General features: G+C 37.5%; 2 protein-coding genes across 6 annotated transcripts in view; one reads left to right on the forward strand and one right to left on the reverse strand.

Moving 5' to 3' along the window:
* The first annotated feature begins 1311 nt into the window (after positions 1 to 1311).
* LOC139762851 (V-type proton ATPase subunit e 2-like) lies at positions 1312 to 6237 on the forward strand. Its single transcript, XM_071688039.1, has 4 exons — positions 1312 to 1519; positions 1990 to 2037; positions 2402 to 2489; positions 3976 to 6237. The coding sequence occupies exons 1-4, from the start codon at positions 1422 to 1424 to the stop codon at positions 4078 to 4080; spliced, it is 339 nt and encodes a 112-aa protein (XP_071544140.1). The 5' UTR covers positions 1312 to 1421; the 3' UTR covers positions 4081 to 6237.
* Positions 6238 to 10822: 4585 nt separating this feature from the next.
* Positions 10823 to 17677, reverse strand: part of LOC139762850 (uncharacterized) — a 49254-nt gene continuing 42399 nt past the window's right edge. For all 5 annotated transcript variants that reach the window (XM_071688034.1, XM_071688038.1, XM_071688036.1 and 2 more), the window contains exon 13: positions 10823 to 12448. In XM_071688034.1, coding sequence (XP_071544135.1) covers positions 11001 to 12448 — 1448 coding nt within the window. In that variant the 3' untranslated portion in view covers positions 10823 to 11000. The remainder of the gene's footprint in view (positions 12449 to 17677) is intronic.

Consider the following 17677-nt stretch of genomic DNA (forward strand, 5'->3'; position numbering starts at 1 on the left):
AGTATTTATAGTGTGTGGTTTAGTAGTTCTAGTGTGTGGTTTAGTAGTTGTAGTATGTGGTTTAGTAGTTGTAGTATGTGGTTTAGTAGTTGTAGTATGTGGTTTAGTAGTTGTAGTATGTGGTTTAGTAGTTGTAGTGTGTGGTTTAGTAGTTGTAGTATGTGGTTTAGTAGTTGTAGTATGTGGTTTAGTAGTTGTAGTATGTGGTTTAGTAGTTGTAGTGTTGCCTAGTGGTTGTAGTTGTAGTGTGTGGTTTAGTATAGTGTTTAGTAGTTGTAGTGTGTACTCTGGTAGTTGTAGATGAGTGTGTTGTCTAGTAGTTCTAGTGAGTGTGTTGTTTAGATGTAGTGAGTGTGTTGTATAGTGGTTGTGTTGTCAAGTAGTTGTAGCGACTGTATTGTCTAAATGTTGTAGTGAACATGTGATCCAGTGGTTGTAGTGAACATGTGATCCAGTGGTTGTAGTGATCATGTGATCCAGTGGTTGTAGTGAACATGTGATCCAGTGGTTGTAGTGAACATGTGATCCAGTGGTTGTAGTGAACATGTGATCCAGTGGTTGTAGTGATCATGTGATCCAGTGGTTGTAGTGAACATGTGATCCAGTGGTTGTAGTGAACATGTGATCCAGTGGTTGTAGTGAACATGTGACCCAGTGGTTGTAGTGATCATGTCTTCAGTTGTAGTGACCATGCGGTCCAGTAATAGAAGGGAACATTTATAAGTCATTTAACCACCTTGTGTTATAGTAGTTGTAGTCAAGATGGTATCTATACGAAATATATGATATTATGGATATGTTGTGGTTAGTGAGGATGTATTGCCAGATTCGCTGTAATCGCAAAAAAATATGAATTTTATATAGTCAGGATGTCAACAAAATTATAGACTAAAGGAGTTGTTAGTCAATTGATTATTATAAACTTGATTAGTATTGTTATTATTAAGTTTGGTAATACTAATTAGAAAATAAAATACACAACTGTGGATTACTGCTACATGACGCTGTAAATGTGCCACCTGACCCATATAGAATAAATTATTAGTAGGTTATAATTTATCTTACTTAAGTATTGAGGGCCTAATTATGTTCAGAAATATATAGAATTAATGAATTAAAAGTTATATAAGCAAAAATCTTGTTGTTTATCTTGTATTTATTGATAAATAATTTGTAAATGATAACTGCACGGTGTCATATGATCAACAGCGCTGTCTGACGTACGATTAATAACATAAAGTTAACTATAGTAGATAAAGAATTAAACTTTTTGCATATAGATGGAGTAATATATCGATATATGCATATTGAGCATATTATTGAGGCAGAAGGAGGTTATATAGACCATATATGAACACAAATCGTAAGAGTTGAGGGAGACGAGCCTGGCAGCCAGCCATGGTCAGCTGACAGACGTCAACATGGGCGCGGACGCAATTCCTGTAGGTGTTGTTACCGGATTTTGGGCTGTTGTTGGCATTGTTTTCCCCTTCATTGTGCCAAAGGGGCCAAACAGAGGGTAAGCAATTATGTCTTCATGATTGATTTGGGTAATAACGTGGTATGACTGGCGTGTCTAATGTGGTATTTGACCTGACCTCTGGCTCTTAAGGGGTCGTATGAGGTCGAGCTGTTTACTTGTTTACTACACGTTGGGTAATAAGAAACAGAGTTTAAATAGATAGTAAATGTAAATTCAATCCTCATAGCCACTTTTTAAGGGAATTGTTAATGTCAAGAAATCCTTTGATAAATTAGATAATTACTACGAAATTGTTAAGTCATTTACAGGTCAATTATGTGAGAGTGAGACAGTTGGTGGTAGGGAAGACGACCCCTAGAGGTGTACTATACTATTGTCGTTAGTCATGGAAACTGTGGATGTTGGATGACATTTTAACAACATATGTGAATATTAACAAAGAAATGTACAACATTGTGCTGTATATCTGATCACTTTATGAAATATATTTTTCTTCGTGTTTACAGCGTGACACAGGTCGTACTGGCACTGACAGCTTCAACATGTTGGCTATTGTAAGTCAGATTCTTATTTAGTTTAATTGTTCCACAACTCCTGCTTCAGCAGCCGTGCTACCCCTTCCTTAGCAGCTGCTGGATATAACTTGCCTCCTCTATTTTGCATTTTCTCCAATTTGTCATCATCAAAACTTGAAGAAAATTTTAAATCCATAAATCAAAATGAAAATGCTTTGCCCCTTGAATATACAATGGAAATTATGCATCTAAATTATATATATACGTTAAGGAAACGAGTTTTATATTGGAATGAATTAATCTGCCAAATTAATTTGTTAAAACTGCATTTTGTAAATATTACTTTTGTATGTATAACTGGAGAAACCTCCTAGGAAATTAGTATCAAGTCTCTCTCGTGCAGTTGGTTGCTGTGTTATATGCACCAGATGAACCCACTCTTTGGACCGCAACTCCACAACACAACAGTCTTGGCCATCCAGTACCTGTGGGTAAGTACAATTATTTCCTCCGAAACAAGAGGCTGGCACAATCGTATAGTCCTCTCTGTTTGTCACTTTCAACTATATATCATCGCAATGATGAAAGAAGACTTGTATGTAAAACGCCATTGATAACAGGTTGTGCAGTGTGGTTATTCACAATACTGTGAATAATTAATGTAATGCGTAAGTTGCATCTTCATGGATATGATACACAAAATGATATTCCATCTTTGAAAGTTGGGAATTGGCAACTTTACCAAAGCTGTTCAAGATATTTTGCATTGTTTATTCCAAGAGTAATAAATTCCATAATTTTTTTCAGTTACTCCTGTCTGTTGTTTGTAAGGAGCATATGCAGTTTGTACATAAAAGTATGTGGTAGTGTAGCATAAGCTTTTATTTAATAGCTGTGGAGAGGTCTGTGGGGCCTGAACATGGATAAGCTGTGGTTTTGGTGCATTACACGACAGCTAGAGACTGTGAACAAATGTGGCCCGTTTTGTCTATTTTCCTGGCGCTACCCCGCTGAAGCAGGGGGTAGTGATGCTGTTTCCAGTGGGGCGGGGTAGTCCTAGGAATGAAAGATGGCAAGCAAGTATGAATGTGTACATGTGTATATATGTACATGTCTGTGTATATGTGTGTATATGTTGATATGTATACATGCATGTATGGTTGTTTATGTGTATATGAGTGGATGGGCCATTCTTCGTCTGTTTCTCAATGCTACCTTGCTGACACAGGGAATGGCAGCCTGGTATGATATATATATATATATATATATATATATATATATATATATATATATATATATGAAAATCGCCCCGAGAAAAATGTTAGTCCAAAATTTTTTGTTTTCTGATGGTGGACTAATTTTTCAAACAAGAAAGATGCCCTGAAGATGGGAGCATTGTCCCCTTGGGAGAATCACATGTACAGGTGTAACCTTTTCACAAATATCTTTATCTCTTTATTGCAATGCATCATTTTCAATTTGTCTTTCATTGCCCAGCTGTGCTTTCTTGATCCTATACAGGATAACCTTATGTAAAAATTTCAACAGTTCTTTGATATACCTATGCTTTATGAGTCGAGATGTTGGTTACCTATTCTTGCTCCTTTCCATCAAATGCATGAAGTCCTCGATCTGATGTGGAATATTAACACTCCCGTGGAACTTTCAACCTCACGTTTTTGCTTGGTATTTACTTTAAAGTTTAGAACTTTGTTAATCACCCACCAAGGAGAATGACTGTGACCGGGTGATGTGATGGTGTGTGTTTGTGTATTGGAGATACTAAACTTCTGAAATGCTGTGTTGATCCTGGGTTAATTTATCTGGTAATGCAGTCGAGCTCACTTTATGGTGGATCTTACTGGGAGTATTGGGAGTTATCACCTTACCTTGCATTGAAGTATGTTGTACATTTACGTGACATTGTAGAAAGTAACATCTTAATTTACATCTTTTTTTCTTCTTTTTATAAAACAGGATGGAAGTCTGACATTAGATAATTTAACCACAGAAAACCCATCATCAGTTTCAAGCACTTCTGCAACGGATGATTCATTCAGCACAACTGAGACAGCATTTTAGTGCATCTTTAGAAGCGCACACAGTATCCAGTACTTGAGTATTTTTTCTTCAGAGAACCTTGATTACATGATTTTCTCAAAATATATTGTACCTATGTAACTAGTGTTAAATTCTTATAAACAAGGTAAATATTCAGATGACAAAACATAGCATGTCTTTTTTTTTTTTTTTTTAAGTTGAACTTCATCTAAAATAGAAATATGTACATATTCTGTATCATATCCAGCACACTTATGAATACATACAGTTGATTCATTGTTTATGACCACTTGTTATTAGATTCATGACTTGCTCATGATACATACTTAATTCTAAAATTGGAGGTGGCTTTGTCAAAAGTCCAACATTTAAAGTAAATATTTAATCAGTCATTGTATTCAGCTTTTTTTTCATGTTTTTATTGTTATTATCATTATTCTTTCATCTGTTTTCTTGTGCTACCTCGCTGATGCGGGAGACAGCAACAAAGTATAATATAATATAATATAAATACATTATTATTACTGTAATGTAACCCTAAGATCTCTTTTATGGGATTACTGTGGCTCAGAGGGTTGCTTTCCATGCAGGAGCATGGTAAAGTAGGCTACTTTGGAGTGACATTATTTTCAGTGAGGCTCTACTCCTTACTATCCATTGGTGCTTCTCCTGTAATGAAAGAGGCTTCTTGCTTCTGAGGTTATCACTTGCAGGAGGGAAAACAAAGTTGCCAGTAAAAGAGAAAAGAGGTGTGTAGGAGCAGTTGTTACAAGAAGTGTGAGTAATTAGGAAATGTACAAGAGAAAGCAGCAGATCAGAAAGGTGTATGGGCCGAAAAAAATAAGGGCAAAAGAGAGTTGACGTGATCAAGTATAAGCAAACTTCAGGGAGAATAAGAAAAGTGCCTTGAAGGATTGTTGAATGTGTTTGATGTCACAATAGGGTGACAGATGTAGGGTGTTCGGGTTGGACTGGTAAGCGAAAAGAAAAAGTCATAGCAAATGGTTTGATAAAATGAGAAGAGGTGGTGAAAGCTGTGCTCACAATGAAATGTGGCAGGGCAGCTGGAGTGGATGGTACTGATATTGATTTCTAAAGAAAGGGGGTGACTCTGTTGTTTATAAACAATATGTATTGATCATGGTGAGGTGCTTCAGAAATGGCAGGATGTATGTATAGTGCCACTATAAGACAAGGGAGACAAAGGTGAATGTTCAAATTACGGTGGAATAAGTTTGTTAAGTGTTCCCGTTAAGGTATATGGAAGAGTGGCATTTATGGATCTAAAGAAAGGATATGATAGGGTTGAGGTAGAGGAGCTTTAAGTTGAGTGAGTTGTTGTTTGCTAAGGACACTGCTGGTGGCAGATTCGAGTGAGAAACAAAAGAAGCTGGTGTCTAAATATGGGATAATGAGCTAGAGTAAATGAGTAAAAGTGGGGTTATTAGGTTTGGCAGTGCAAAGAAACAGGGTGTGAGTTTGAATAAAGGAAGTGACGTGTTACAGATATCTGGGAGAGGGTATAGCAACAAATAGAATCATGGAAGTTGAAGTTAGTCATAGGGTAGTGGGTAAGGTAGGGAAGGTCCTGGGAGCATTGTAGAACATTTGGGAAGAGAGGTCAGTATCTGGGAGGGTGAAGATGGGCATGTTGAAAGGTACAGTAGTCCCAACAGTGTTGTATGGATGCAAAGCAGGGGCTATAAATGACAATGTGGGTGAATGTGTTGGAAATGAAATGTTCAAGGACAGTATGTGGTATGAGGAGAGTTGCTAGGGTAAGGGAGAGACATGAATATACGAAGAGTTTGGTTGAGAGAGCTGATAAGAGAGCTGAAATGGTTTTATTTAATTCGGTTTGGTAAGGTAAAGCTCTAAATATATGGACAGTGTTAAAAAATTGTTCCAATGAACTTGTATGCCCTGCTCACTATTAGTTTGTTGGGTCCACTGTATACAAGAGGTTTTAAATAAGGGCACAGATGTATTTGTAATATGCTCAAGGAATGCATTCATCAACTCTTGTTTCTTATTCATTTCTGTTGGTACAAGTTGGTACCTTTGTATATAAGGACATTCCATTAGCATTTGCTTTATATTTTTCATTAGCAACAGAGAGGGTTTTTTTTACCTTAAATGGGGATTGGTATGCTTTGAATAAGGAAATTATAAATGAAATGCTTTTTCTTACATCCTTTGATGATAACAATGGTGTAACATGTGAATACAGAAAAAATTGCTGTGATGATTCTCATCACTGCAATTTCAAGGTCTCAGCTGATGGCTTCTCGCACTACCCAAACACAGTGTTTTCCCTGTGAACGGCCTCTACACACCTCTCGCTCTGTCTTCACACCGACTCCCCACACCTTAACCCCATTTCCTCTTTAGCTATTTTCCATGACACCTCTGCCTCATGCTCCCCTAACTGTTTTCCTCCATGGAAACCTCTTCATGTCTGTTTTTTCTCTGGCTTCCCATCATCCAAATGGCATCCATAGCTTTTCTACCTGCGTATCTTTCTGACGCCTGATCCCTTTGGGAAGTCCATTGCTGTTTCTTAGCCTTTTAGTGCCTTACCTTTCAGAGGCTACTGACAGAGGACAACTCGAGGACAGTTTCCAGAGGCTCCTACCCGATGTTCCTGCCAACTACTATTACTAAATGCTCCCACCTAAATGTTCCTTCCTGCTACTTCTACTTAGTGCCTCTGTCTGATGTCCCTACTTACTATATATTGCTTCTACCACTTTGCCAAGAGGTATAGCAAGTGCATAGCAATCACTGCAGGAAGATCTAGTTACAAGGAACAAGTTGCATGAGTTAAGTGTTGTCTAGTGTTATGTATGACAAGGAGCAATTGTATTTTGTGGACAGAATGCCAGCAGTCCAATGTTGGTGGGGCAGAAAGAATAGACAGCTACCTAGGTCGGTAAAATGCAACTTGATAACCACTAAAGTGCTGACTTGCTGCACCTATCTATGGTTCCCCCTTTCTTGCCTCTCCACCCCGTCGGTTAGTTTTCTGTTTACCATGTCACCCATTGCTTATTCCCACTCCAAGCTTTTTCCAACACCTCATTTCTTGCTGCTACTATAATTCCTTAATTGTAGCCCTATTTTCTCTCCAGCAGGTGTTGTCTACCTATAGCCTTCTCCCAAGCCACACTGCATACCCTACCTTTTCACCTTTCTTGGCCCTTCATCTTTTTTTTCTTTCCTCCAGTTAATTCTCAACCTGTAGCTCTCATCATACTCTTACCTTTACTTAGGTTTTCAGCCCTTAAACAAAATCAGATTTTATCAAAAATTAGCCAGAAAACAATAGAATGTGTAATTTGATTAATTATATGACCCCAAGACCCCTTTTACATAGCTCTGGTGGGGCTTCACAACTGTGCTAAAATCAATAGCAGGGAAATGATGACACTCCTTTGGAGTGACAAGTGAGCTAGCACTTCTTTTTGTTCTCTGGCAGTTATACAACCTTGTCAGGTGACTTTCCACTTGCAGTATAACCACATGAAGGTGGAGTCCAGCCAGCATCACCAGGCCCTCCCCTCTCTGTATTTTCAATTTCTTAACATATGAGTTTAGCAGAGGTGTAAAAGGATGGAGTTGAAAGTAAATGTGAAGAAAAACAAGGATTAACAATGCAAAGAGACAGGATAGCTGTAAGTTTCAGTGAAGAAAACTTGAAAGTGAAGTGTTTTATAAATACCTGGGAGTTGACATGGCAGCTGAGGTGAATAATAGGGTGGATGAAGGGGCTAAGGTCCTTGGAACATTGAATAATGTGGAAGGAAATGTCACCACCTGGGAGGGTGAAGACTGATATGAATGAAGTCATACTGAAAGTAATGTATGGATGTGAGGCATGTGCCATAAATAAGAATGTACAGAAAAAAGTGAATTTGTTGCAAACGAAAAGGAATGTTCATTGAGTATGAAATGTTAAGGTACGAGAGAGATGTGGCGATAAGAAAAGTGTGGCTGAGAGAGCTGAAGTGGAGAGAGGAAGGGTAAGGGTTAGACAAAGTGATGGGAAGGTGAAGTGAAGGAATCTTTTGAGTAATGGGGTCTGAGTATTCAGGAGGGTGAGAGTTGTGCACAAGATGGAAGGAGCATGCTCTGTGGGCTGAATCAGGACACAGAGCAACCAAGGTACACCGTACAGTCTATAGGTCTTGGTCACGTATGGTAGGCTGTACTATCAGTTCATTCTAGATGATAGTTAAAGAGTGTAAGTATGCAAACGGGGCTGTTATTCAACTTTCTGACATTCTCTCACTTAGGCAGGAGAAGCAACTGTGTATATATATATATAAAAAAAATTAAAATCCTGCATTTAGTTATCAGAATCTAAACGAAATGCTCAAAAACACTTTTTAACCATAAACCTCAAGTTAGCTATAAAGGCATCAAGCTAAAACAACACTAGCACTCACTACTTTTAAAAGTTACTAGCATCCAGAAAACCACAGTACTTTTCATGCTGAATTCGAATAAGTTTTTAGAATTTTTCTATCAGGTATGGTTTTTAAGTGACAAAGCAATTACATCTTACAATAAGTGTACATTACTCATTCATAAATAAGGCTGGCATTACACTTAAAAAACTTACCTCTAAGATGTAGAAGTGTATGTATTTTGGCTATATTTGGCCTCAAGAACATCCCTCCTTAATGTCCAGCAGTAATCTACCAACGAAGAGGGGCTCCACTTTCCTTGGTAACGCTTTTTCATGTCCAAAATATCCTGGTGAAATCTTTCGCCGTGCTCATCAATGACTGCCCTAACATTTTCCGGGAAAAAGTCCGAGTGAGAGTACAGAAAGTTAATTTTTAGACTCATATTGCACCCTAGAGCTTTATATGAAGTCAATAGATCTTTTACAACATCACAGTAATTTTCCAATTTGTGATTCCCACCATAATATTTGCAAACTTTCTTAAATGATAACCATGCAGTTTTTTAACTTCATTTAGCACTTCATAGAACTTTTCATCTCGAAGCAGTTCCCTGATCTGTGACAGTCCTACAGAAATACCCTCCTTGATTTTTACACCTCTGATTCTGTGAATTTATTCCTCAATTATGTGAATCCATGTCCAGTTTTATCCATACCTCTGATGAAGTTCTTCAACCCGAGCTTAATGTGCAAAGGAGGTAGATAATTTTCTCAGGATCAACAAGAGGAGGATTGATGACATTCTTCTTCCATGGAGTCAGTGATGTTCATTTTGGCCACACTTTCTTTAGATAATGATTTTTCTTGCCCCGACTGTCCCACTCACAGAGGAAACAACAGAACTTCACGTAACCAAGTTGCATTCCAAGTAAAAGTGCTACAACCTTTAGGTCACCATGTACATTCCACTTAAAGTCCCCATACTTAATTTTTTCCAAAAGAAGCTTCATGTTATCATATGATTCCTTCAAGTTGAGCCACAGGAACAGAGGGAAACTTACTGCTATTGTGGAGTAGAACCGCTTTCAAGCTTACTTTTGATGAGTCCATAAATATGCGCCACTCATCCATGTTATATTCAAGGCCAAGTGCCTCCATAACAGAACAAACATTATTGCAAAACACCAGACCATTTTCAAGGGAGAAAAATTCTTTGAAAATGACATGGTGATTACGATAAAAACAAACTTTAGTTTCATTCTGGAAAAGATTGCAGCCCTTTAACCTGAAACCAAAAGTTTGTCTTGCTTTTTAGACAAATTTGAATTGCGGACGAGATCATTAAGATCTTGACTCAGCAAATGAGGTTCACTTGAAGAACAGCTTGCTTCAAATGTTGGATCCATATTGTCCTCTGCTTGGTCTACTTTCTCATGTTTCTTGGAGGTTCTGGCACATGTAATTCCTAACTGTGAGGTACTGGTCTCATAGCAGATGGTAATTTAGGATATTTAAAAGTATGCTTGGATTTTGATGTTATACCATTTATATTTGTCAGGCAAAGTAGCAATCTAAAGCATGATTTTTGGGTTCTCTCCAAACCACAGGAATGGCAAAAGGCATACGGTATGAACCTTTACCTATGCTGTGAAAAGCCTGACACAAATTTTATCCTGGTCACCCACTTTACAAGCAAAGTAATGCTTGTAGCATTTTTTAAGGAGAGATGGAAAAACGTTTTTGCGATATGAATGCCAATTCACCGCAGCTGTAGTAGAAAGAATTCGGACTATTTACACAATTTCTTGGTTTTATAATGGTGGATGGGGTATCAGCACAACATTTGAAGACACAAAAACATAATCTGTCATCAGAGTGGAAAAGACACTGTTAACACATTGAGTTTTAGTCTCCATTTGACAGAGAACTGCTACCCAGTAATGGGCACTGTTTGAATGTCCCATCATTTCCAGTTGTGTTTCTGCAGGCTCCTGGTGACTCATTTATCTAGGCTTGAGCTTCCAAAAAGAAGCTATTGCACTTCACAAACAATGAAAATAGAGGGGTTTGTTAAACTTTTTGTATCAAAAGCTATGTGGAGCACTGGTACATATATACTGTACATTATGATAAGTGAGTATGCTAGAACTAAAAACCTATGGGTGATACAAAAATTCTGAAAACATATTTGGATTCAGTGTACAAAAATCCATAAGAAACATATCATTTTCCATGGGGAAAAAATCTTTGTCAACCAGTGTAATCAGTAGAACATTATTTACAAAGATTAATTCATATTAAAAAGGTTTATAACAAATTAAGCCCTCTACTGGAAAAATACAAACAATGATAAGTAAACCTTATAAGTTTAATGATTATTACAAGATATAAAAACTATTTTCAAAATAGAGTTTTGATAAAACCAGCCAAAGTGGCATCTTTTTACATTATTTACAAGTTGAAAAATCTAAAATAAAAATAAAACTTTCTCATGTTACCTATTTATGTACAATATGTATCTGTATACTATCTACAGATTTAATCTTTTTTTACGGATAATTTTTTTCCTTAATTTGTTTCTTGTTGTGACGCTTGTTAGTTTTAAAGAGCATTTTCTAACTTGTTCTGGAGACAGCTTGTTCTGTGAAGATGCATTCCTTTTAGGAACATTTCTCTTTATATTTTTATATGTTTTTTCATTTCTGTCAGGCTCTTTCTCAAATTTCTGTTTTTCCTTCGAGACATTTACAATGTCTATCACACTATTACTTGATGATACACATCCATCTAGAATAACAGCTTTAAGGCTTTTACCTTTGAAATTTGTCAAATGAGAGAGTGGTCTCTCCTGTACATCTGGTTCAGGAGTAACATCTGGCTGAGTTATGGATTTATCATCTGGGTTTAACATTATTTCACTATGACTTGATGGGCCTTCATTCAAAGTTTCCATGCCTTCATATGAATCTACCACACTTTCTACATTTCCAGTGATTCTCTGAAAAACACTTTCATTTTGATCTTCATGTCCTCCACTGTTTGCTTCATGTGTTCTAGTGATTCTCTGAAGAACACTTTCATTTTGATCTTCATGTCCTCCACTGTTTGCTTCATGCGTTCCAAGATTAATGTAGTTTATATCATCCTTGGATTTACCACATTTAGTCTGTGAATTCTCTCCCTCCTTAGTTATCTCAAGGCTAACTGCTATAGTACTGTCACCACATCTAGTCTGTGATTTCTCTCCCTCCTTAGTTGTCTCAAGTCCAGCTATAGTGCTGTCTTCATCCTTCTCTTCTGATGTGCTGCCGTTTTCTTCCTGATCAGACTTACACGAACTTTCCTCTTTTGATTTTTTCCTTCTCTGTTCAACATTCATACCAACAATGTTTTGTTGTCTTTTAGTGGTTTTCCACTGGCTATTCACTCTACCAAATTCATCTCTATCAAAGGGTGCTTGTGGTGTAAGTTTTGCCATTTCATCTTGATTAAATAACTTTCTCTTAAAGTTCACTTTTGACAACACTGCAAGATGACTCTCTTCTGCTCTTTTTGTTTTGTTATCAATTACCATCTGAACACCAAAATTGTCCTTTTTCTTTGGTATATAGCCACTAGTGGATGGCTGAACTCCACTATCATCTGCATGCCCGAAGGCTTCAGGATACCTTTTGGACTCTTTTGTACCCTTTCTAGTTTCAGGCATTTTCTCATCCAGCCTTTTAGTTTTGCAATATGTTTCCAATTTCCTTTGTCCTTTATTAAATGACACTCTTTTTCTATTAGCAAATCTGTCTCTTAACTGCTCTCTTTCAGAGTCAGATGTTTCTACCTCATCATCTGTGCTGCTCTTTGTTTCCTGGTCTCTTTTAAACCACAAGCTTTTAGAAGGCTTTGAATGATGCTTTTCATATCTTTCTGGTGGTTTTCTAAAGGATATTTTTCTCCTACTCTTGCCATTTCTTCTTACTGGTATATCTGAAAAGAAAAAAAGTTGAATTCAGCATCTACTTGTATCTTTTGCATACACGCAGTGAAGGAGGTGGGTTGTCTCTTGTCCCCCATCAAAGTATACATTAACAATTACATCATACAGCATACATGTCTTACCTCTACTTAACCATTTACCTGCTCACTAAGTCCAGTGTTATTTCTGAGATATGGAACAGTCAGTAAAAATCTTTTAAACTACCTCATGCATCATAAACTTTTAAGTGTATTACCCTTTCCTGTCCACTCTACCATATACCTTTTCCACTTCAGTAAATATTTAGTTTATCTATCATTACTATCTATTACTAATGAATCCATTCCAGATTTTCAAGGGGTGGATCAGATAGGGACAACCCCTAGATCACTTTCACAGATCCTCACACTGTATCCATTTTGGAACAGTGAAACATGGACTTCACTTACATAGCATTTCACATTTTTTCACTTAGCCCACTAAATTTGTTCAAGTAAGCATCTCCATTCACACCACCTCGATACCCAAATTTTCTCCTCGACAATCCCTTACCATACCTAAAACACTCTCATCAAAAATATCTTTATCCCTAATCAATATCTTCCTTTGTGCAGAATGGCGGAAGGTAAAATCATATGAAATGAAGGGAATGGGTATGGAGTGGGAGTTATTCAGGAAGGTGTTCTGACATGTAAGAGAAGTGTGTGTACTATGCAGAAGGTGGGCAAGTGATTAGGGGTAACAAGTTGCGGGATGGCAAAATTAAGTTGTTAGTGAAAGAGAAATGAAAGGTGTATGAGCATTATTTAAAGGGAAGGAGTGATGGTGATTGTGAGAGAGTGGCTGGAGATCAAGAAGAAGGTTGCAGGGGTTGAAAAAAATGGGCAGCTGAGAACTGGGGTGCACAAGTTTCAGCAAACTTCAGGGAGTACGAGAAAATGTTTGGAAGGTTAAGATAATGAGAAATACAAAACAAATGAGACTATCAGCTAAAGTAGGCAAATGTGATTTTGGTAACTGACAGAGATAAGGTGAAGAGGAGATAGAAAGAGTACTATGAGAGACTGTTGAATGTGTTTCATGATACAGTGGCAGATGTAGGGCACTTAGATCAGGAGGTATGTAAAGTGAGTCTTGGCAAGTGGTTTGGTGAAAAGGGGTGGCTGCAATGGAAAGAATTGTAGTTAAATCACTTACGGAAGAGGGTGACTGTGTTGCTGACTGGTTAGTTAGGATTTTCAATATATGTATGGATCAGGATAAAGGTAAGTGCTTGAACTACAAAGGTATAAGCTTGTTGAATGTAATTGGTCCTTTGCATGAGAGAATGGTGACAGAGGATGATGGTATGCACTGAGAATCAGACAGGGAGAAATAAACTAGTGTCAGCAGTGGTAGAGGATGTGTGGATTAGGTGTTTGCCTTGAAGGAAGTGAAGAAATACTTAGACAAACAAAGGATTTGTATCTAGCATTCATAAATCTGGAGAAGGTATATGATAAGGTTGTTAGACATGCTTTGTGGAAAGTGTTACAAATAGCTGGTGTGAGAGGAAAGCTACTAGAAGCACTGAGGTCTTTTAAGAGAGTAAGGTGGGAGTGAGGGTGAGTGGCTTCATGTGAAGGTGGGTTTGCAGTAAGGATGTTTGATGCCATCATAACTGTTCAGTATGTTTAAGGATGGGGTAGTGAGGGAAGTAAATGTAAAAAATTTGGGCAGAGATGTAGGTTTCCAGTCTGGCAGGGGTGGGAGTGCTTCTAAGGTAATAGGTCACTGGTATATTTGAGTAGGAACCTGCAGAAATTGGTTTTTTGAATTTTGGGATTGTAAGAAAGGAAAAACTTGAGAGTAAATGGAAATAAAAGTAATAATGTTACGTTTAGTGGCTGGTTAGTTAGTGTGTAACCTGAAAAAAGAACACTTGGAGGAAGTGAAATGTCTTAGATACCTGTGAAAGGTAAAGGTAGTGAATGGTACCATGAGCACTGAAGTGAATCAAAGGGAGGGTGAAGAGGTGAAGGTCCTGGGAAAATTGAGGAATGGGTAATAAAAGGGTCTACGTGAGTGGATGAAATTGGACATGTTTAAGGGTAAAAACGTCACAACAATGTTGAGTAGATGTGAGGCATAATAATGTATGGAAGATGGTGAATGACTTGGATTTTCAATGTTTGTGGAAAATATGTGGTGTGAGTGGGGTTGTTCAAATAAGAAAAGATAGGGTTAGAGAGAGGTATGATAATAAGAAGAGTACGACTAGGAAAGCTGAAGAGGATGTGCTGAAATGGTTTGGACATCTGGAAAGAATGAGTGAAAAGAGGTTAAGAGAGAGGATATATGTGTCAGAAGCAGATTATGAGAAAAGGTAGACTTAACAGGAGATGGAAGACTGGAGTTTAAAATAGTTTTGAGTGCTCAGGGTGTGATTATGCAGAAGAGTGTCAGGCGTGCATTGGAAAAAGTGAATTGGAGGAATGTTATATAGAGGAGATATGCTGTCAATGGACTAAACCAGGGAATATGAAGTGACCAGAGAAAACCACAGAAAGGTGTCAGAGGCCTGGTTGTGGATGGAGGATATGGTTTTGAAGTGTTACACATAACAGTTAGAGAATGTATGTGAAGGAATGAGGCCATTTCTTTGTTCCTGGAGCTACCTCGCTAATGCAGAGAAATGGTGAATAAGTATGAAAATAAATGTTCTTAATGACCAAGCCATAAACTAATCCCTGTGCCTTTTTTCACATCATATATACATCTCATGATCCCTGGAAATAGGGGAGAAAGAATACTTCCCATGTATTCTCTGCGTGTCGTGGAAGATGGGGGGAGAGAGAGAGAGAGAGAGAGAGAGAGAGAGAGAGAGAGAGAGAGAGAGAGAGAGAGAGAGAGAGAGACAGAACAGGAACAGAGAAGGGGGCCAAGTGAGGATATTTCCTCAAAGGCTCAGTCCTCCGTTCTTACAGCTACTTCGCTAACATGAGAAGTGGTGAATAATTTGAAAAAAATATATCCTTCTCACATCTTCATTCTTTACTATTTCCATCTAATTCTAACTACACTACCTCTACTTATCCTAACCTTTGTAACCTTCGATTTCAAATCCATAAATCATCTAAAGTTTCTTTAAAACTGCTTTTTATTTTCCATTCAAATGCATCTCAAATTTGTCTCCTTTGCATGACTCTATTCTCAATTTTGACTTTCTCACCACCATCTTTGCTGCTAAATACTTAAATTAATCAACAATTTCTGGCTCTGAGGCATGTAAACTGATGTTACACTCTTATTCCCCATCCATTCAAAAAACAAGCCCCTACTTTTATTTGCATTCATTTTCAGTGTATTCTTACATACATCTTTCAAATGGCCCAACTCTCTTTCCAGCTCTTGATGTAACAGCACAAACATCTGCATGCAGCAACTACTGTAATGTCTACTATTTCTCCATCATCAAGTCATTCCTGACGGGCACCATCAACTCTACAATCTTACTTAATACTGTATTTCATAAAATGTTAAATAACCATGATGATATGATTACATACTCTTTTCCCTCTCTAGCTCTTTCTCCATAGGTACTCTTTGGGTGAAGATACGATACAATACATTAGTCCTTCCACAAACATTTCCAATTATTCTTCCCATTACACTCTAATTTTTATGTACTATGTCATCATCAACCACCAGCAGGGTGGACCAAAAATTCCTTCAGTCAGCTTTTTCATATCTTTCCTCACTTCTGCATCAGCACCTTTTCTACATTTCTTCATTTTGTAATTATGTTTCACCCTTTTTATTCTTTTATTCATGAACTAATGCAATCCCTCTTATGCCACTTCCCTCACACATATCCTTTTTCGTAGGTGAAAGTGTTAGATGATAGGGTGGCAAATGTGGTGTTTCTGAGGTAAGGTTCCACACAAAACAGGAGTCCTAGCAAGTGTGAGAGGATGAAGTTAAAGTACTGTGTAAAATGAAGTGGGGCAAAGCTGGAGTGGATGGGACTACAGTGGTGATTTTCAAGAATGTGACTGACAGTTATGTCAGTCACATTATTCATACAGGCAAAGGTGCAGTGCTTGCGCAATGCTATACAGTACCCTTATATAAAGGCAAGAAGGACAAGATTGAAGAGAGCAATTTAATTACTGAGGAATAAATCTGTTAATTATACCTGGTAAGTTGTATGGCAGAGTAGTAAATGAAAGGTTGGTAGATGCATGCACAAAACATTTCATTAAGGAAGAACAGTGTGGCTTCAGAAGAGGTTGAAAATGTGTGATAAATACATGAAGAAAGAATGAATTGTATGTGGCATTTATGGATCTGTTGAAAGCAAATCATACAGTTGACAGAGAGGCCTTGTGAAAGGTGCTTTAAATATATAAGGTAAATGTGAAGTTACTAGATGCAGCAAGGAGTTTTTACCAGGAGAAAAAGTCACATGTGTGAGGATGAAGGTTGTAGTGAGTTGTTCTCAACAACTGTGGGTCTGTATGAAGGATGTGTGATATTATTATGGTTGTTTAATCTGTTTATAGATTTTGTGGTGAAGGAGGTGAAAATAAGGGTCTTAGATCAAGGGCATATGTCTAAGGTATACTTATTTATTCAGCCAAATTTTCATTGTACTTTTCTGTTTCCTCTAAAAAAAATCATAGTTAACATTTCACCTTTTCTTCATACTTTATTATCAAAGACTTTTATGATCAAACTGAAATAAATGTATCTACTACATTCAGAAAGCTAATGCCCCTATTAATCTTACTGGCATTTTCATGCATGATACTGTAATGCAACTAATCAGTTCTTTTGCATACTAGCTTCCAATCCTGATTTTGCAGATATTAAGAGCATCCATGTACTACTCATTTCCTTCAAACATTTCTGTCATTACATGATTTATCCCACAGTCTCTGAGCTTACTCCAATCCTTGCTCACCTATTTTATTTCACTCTAAAAACCCAAACTTCTGCTTTTTGGTAGCCTGCCTTGATTAGCCCCATCTCTAAGAGAGGACCATCATTCCAACCTTCCTATCATCCCACTGCTCTCATTTTGGCTATTTCCCATCTTTGAATCTCTCATATCTCACCTTCCTAATCACTTAGAAACTAATCCTATTCACTATTGCCCAGATGATTCCAACTAATGCACTTCAACTCAACAGGCTTCTTTTTCCTGCACACAGCATGTTTCCTCTTTTAAATCAGACCAGCATTGTGGATCTAAAATT

Source organism: Panulirus ornatus, chromosome 45 (genome assembly GCF_036320965.1).
Source record: "Panulirus ornatus isolate Po-2019 chromosome 45, ASM3632096v1, whole genome shotgun sequence".
Lineage (NCBI taxonomy): Eukaryota > Metazoa > Arthropoda > Malacostraca > Decapoda > Palinuridae > Panulirus > Panulirus ornatus.

Bases quoted from the DNA above. Each gene is read 5' to 3' on its own strand.
- LOC139762851 (XM_071688039.1), top strand. From the start codon at position 1,422: ATGGGCGCGGACGCAATTCCTGTAGGTGTTGTTACCGGATTTTGGGCT. The intron at 2,038-2,401 runs GTAAGTCAGATT...TCTCTCGTGCAG, and splicing joins GCTTCAACATGTTGGCTATT to TTGGTTGCTGTGTTATATGC. The intron at 2,490-3,975 runs GTAAGTACAATT...TTTATAAAACAG, and splicing joins TGGCCATCCAGTACCTGTGG to GATGGAAGTCTGACATTAGA.